The sequence below is a fragment of the Rhododendron vialii genome, chromosome 13a, assembly GCF_030253575.1.
Source record: "Rhododendron vialii isolate Sample 1 chromosome 13a, ASM3025357v1".
NCBI lineage: Eukaryota > Viridiplantae > Streptophyta > Magnoliopsida > Ericales > Ericaceae > Rhododendron > Rhododendron vialii.
Genome location: NC_080569.1, coordinates 21404012 through 21406921, shown reverse-complemented (window position 1 = coordinate 21406921; position 2910 = coordinate 21404012). Strand labels below are relative to the sequence as shown.

Below are 2910 nucleotides of genomic sequence, written 5' to 3'. Positions count from 1 at the left end.
TCATGGCAATTTTTTTTTTTACGTACTATCGTTCATCGCATGGATCCCATTGATGGGCTATCCACATTTTTTTTTTCCACAATGTGGCCCTGTTAATTGAAGTGATGGGAGAGGTAAGATTGGAGCTATTAAGCGTTGAGAAAGGTAAGCTTCTTTGTAAAGGCATACGACTAGTGATCAAACTTATTTAAAATTGAGAGGATTTGAAAGACATAGAAATGGCTATGAAATGGTTATCAGTATCACAGACTTGAATTTGATGTTTTAGTTTGGAATCTGTCTCATATGTTGAGTTATTAATTTGCACCTTGTGTTATTTGTAGCACTGTCATGCACACATACCTGAAATTCGATAGGGCATGGGATCAATTCATTGATTTTTTTAACTGAGTTATGTTATGTTTCACCACTGATTTTATTTTGTGCGTGTAGACTTTTTATTATACTCTCACAAAATCTCCTTTAAAACTATGCAGAGCGGGCAAGGAGAGATCTACATTCAGACAGTAAAAAACCAGCAGAAGCATCAGATTCACAACAATATGACTCGAACTTAGATACACCTGATGTGATCAAAACCCCAACAACACAAGCACATGTGTACGAGTTGAGGCAAAGAAGGGGTACGCAGCAAGGCACACCAGTTGAAGCTCAAGCAAACCAGCCCAAGTTAGTTCCATCCGTTACCATCAAAATTTCAGAAAAGTCTAGAGCAAGAGGAGCAACACAAACTCAGTATGAACTTAGACCAAGATTAGAAAAACAATTAGGAACAAACATCGAAGAAGAAGGATTGATAAGCCGGTCACAACCGGTGAAAAAAAAGGTCAAGAAATGTGGCTGAAAAAGAGAGCACACAACAACGAGTAAGCTTGAATAGGTCCAACTTGCAGGGTATGATTAGATTGATTGGAGATACTGAATTCAGTCCCAAACATATAGCTTGCTTCAAAAAAACACCTTTTTGGTTATTAATTGAAGCAATTGTGAGCAAGAAGTTGGTAAGTAATCATTGTAGAAAGTTTGATGAAGTTGTTGTGAAAGTTATAAAGTCCTATGATGAACGTACAAAAAGTTTTCGATTGGGTGACAAGAAAGTGAAGCTCAAGGATAATAATGTGAAGTTGATTTTGGGAATATGCTGTGGAAATGAAGAGATGGTAGAAACAAACATCAGCAAAGGAGACACTGCATTAGCTAAGAGGTTGTGCATCAAAGAACCAAGGTTAACAACTACAACAATGAAGGAAAAGATAAAAGAACTAAAGAGTAGCAACAAGCCAGAAGATATTGAAGACGTTGTCAGATTGTTCTGTCTTTTCCTTTGTGTCACATTGCTCTTTTCGACGAGTGGAACAACAGTGAATTGGTCGTTTGTTCATTACATGGAAGACCTAGCAAAGGTAAAACAGTACAATTGGGCTAGAGCTATTACAGATTATTTGATGAAGTCCATTCACAAAAATCATAAGAAGGTCAATGAATTGCATGGATGTTCTTTGCTTTTAATGGTATGTGCTGATCTTTTTACGATTTCATTATTATTATGGATGGTGCTATGTGATATCTTAACATGCATTACTAAATAATTTTCTATTTGTAAAGTGTACTAGAATATATCTGAATATGCATTACTCAATGAATTGCCTAATGTACTTTGATTATTGGAGCACCTCTATTTGTAAAGTGTATTAGAATATATTTTTTTAAGCTCATTTCTGTGATTCTGAGTAATGCAGTTTTAAAATTCAGAACTTTCAGCTATTATGGATTTCTCAGTGCTAAACTATGGCATTTCTTTTTGCAGTTTTGGCTTTGTGAGCAGACTAAAGTTCTACAACAAATGAATGCAGATGCAGTTTCAAGATTACTTAAATGGAACATTTCAGAGCTTCGGGACGTACTTAGGGATTTTGATCAAACTTTCGGTTGATCAAGTAATACTTAGTTATTAATCATTATGTTATCTGCATTCATTATGTTAATTTTCAGTATTAACTCCTTTTCTGTCTGAAAACACTTAAAATTCTCTTTGACACAAGTTAGAATGCCAAATTGTGTTTCACAGGTAAGTGATACCAATTTACAAGAAACAGATAAAGAACAAAAGATCTACAGCGATCTTGGAAGTGAACAAGAATGTGGAGAAATAGAACCTGTTGAACTGGAGGTTGAAAAAGTAAGAATAAGTGTTGATGGTGAATCTCCTCAACAAGCTAAAGGTTCTAGAGAAGCAAGGGATGAAAAAGGGGCAGATGAAGGAAATGGACAAGGGCTAGATGATTTTAACACTCCCTCCAACCCGTCATTGGAAGTTGATTCTCCAAGGTACAAGTCCACTATGGTGCATGACAGCATTGGCCTTGAATCACGAGAAGAAGCAAGGGTTGAAAAAGGGGCAGCACAACTCAAACAAGATGTCACATCAGAAAATGGACAAAGGCTAGATGATTTTAACACTCCCTCCAACCCTTCATTGGAAGTTGATTCGCCAAGGTACAAGTCCACTATGGTGCATGACAGCATTAGCCTTGAATCACGAGAGGATCATTTGTCACGAACAGATTCCGGTTCAACATTAGTTCCAAATACCTATAATGAGATATCGTTGGATAATATTTGTGGAACAATATTGCACCAATCAAAAAAGGATGCAATTGCAGTTATTGATGAACTCAACAAAAGAATTGAACTCTTGGAGAAGGAAAAGAAGAGCATGGAGAATGAAATCTTGGAACTTCATGAAGAAAAGCAAAAAACTCTTCAACATCAAAAGGAGGAAATTGAAATTCTGAAGCGAAAACTTGAAGAGAAGGATTTGTACATCTCCAAATTATGCAAGAAAAACGAAGCCCTTGAAAAACTCTACAAGCAGTATGAGGAACAAGTTGAACATTATGAAACACATGA

The 2910-nt window shown here is 36.2% G+C and overlaps 1 protein-coding gene across 1 annotated transcript; it reads left to right on the top strand.

Moving 5' to 3' along the window:
• The first annotated feature begins 363 nt into the window (after positions 1 to 363).
• Positions 364 to 1933, top strand: LOC131313984 (uncharacterized). Its single transcript, XM_058342479.1, has 2 exons — positions 364 to 1511; positions 1808 to 1933. The coding sequence occupies exons 1-2, from the start codon at positions 897 to 899 to the stop codon at positions 1931 to 1933; spliced, it is 741 nt and encodes a 246-aa protein (XP_058198462.1). The 5' UTR covers positions 364 to 896.
• Positions 1934 to 2910: the final 977 nt, after the last annotated feature.

Coding starts and splice junctions, on each gene's coding strand:
- LOC131313984 (XM_058342479.1), top strand. CDS start 897: ATGATTAGATTGATTGGAGATACTGAATTCAGTCCCAAACATATAGCT. Junction 1,512..1,807: donor GATGTTCTTTGCTTTTAATG/GTATGTGCTGAT, acceptor TTCTTTTTGCAG/TTTTGGCTTTGTGAGCAGAC.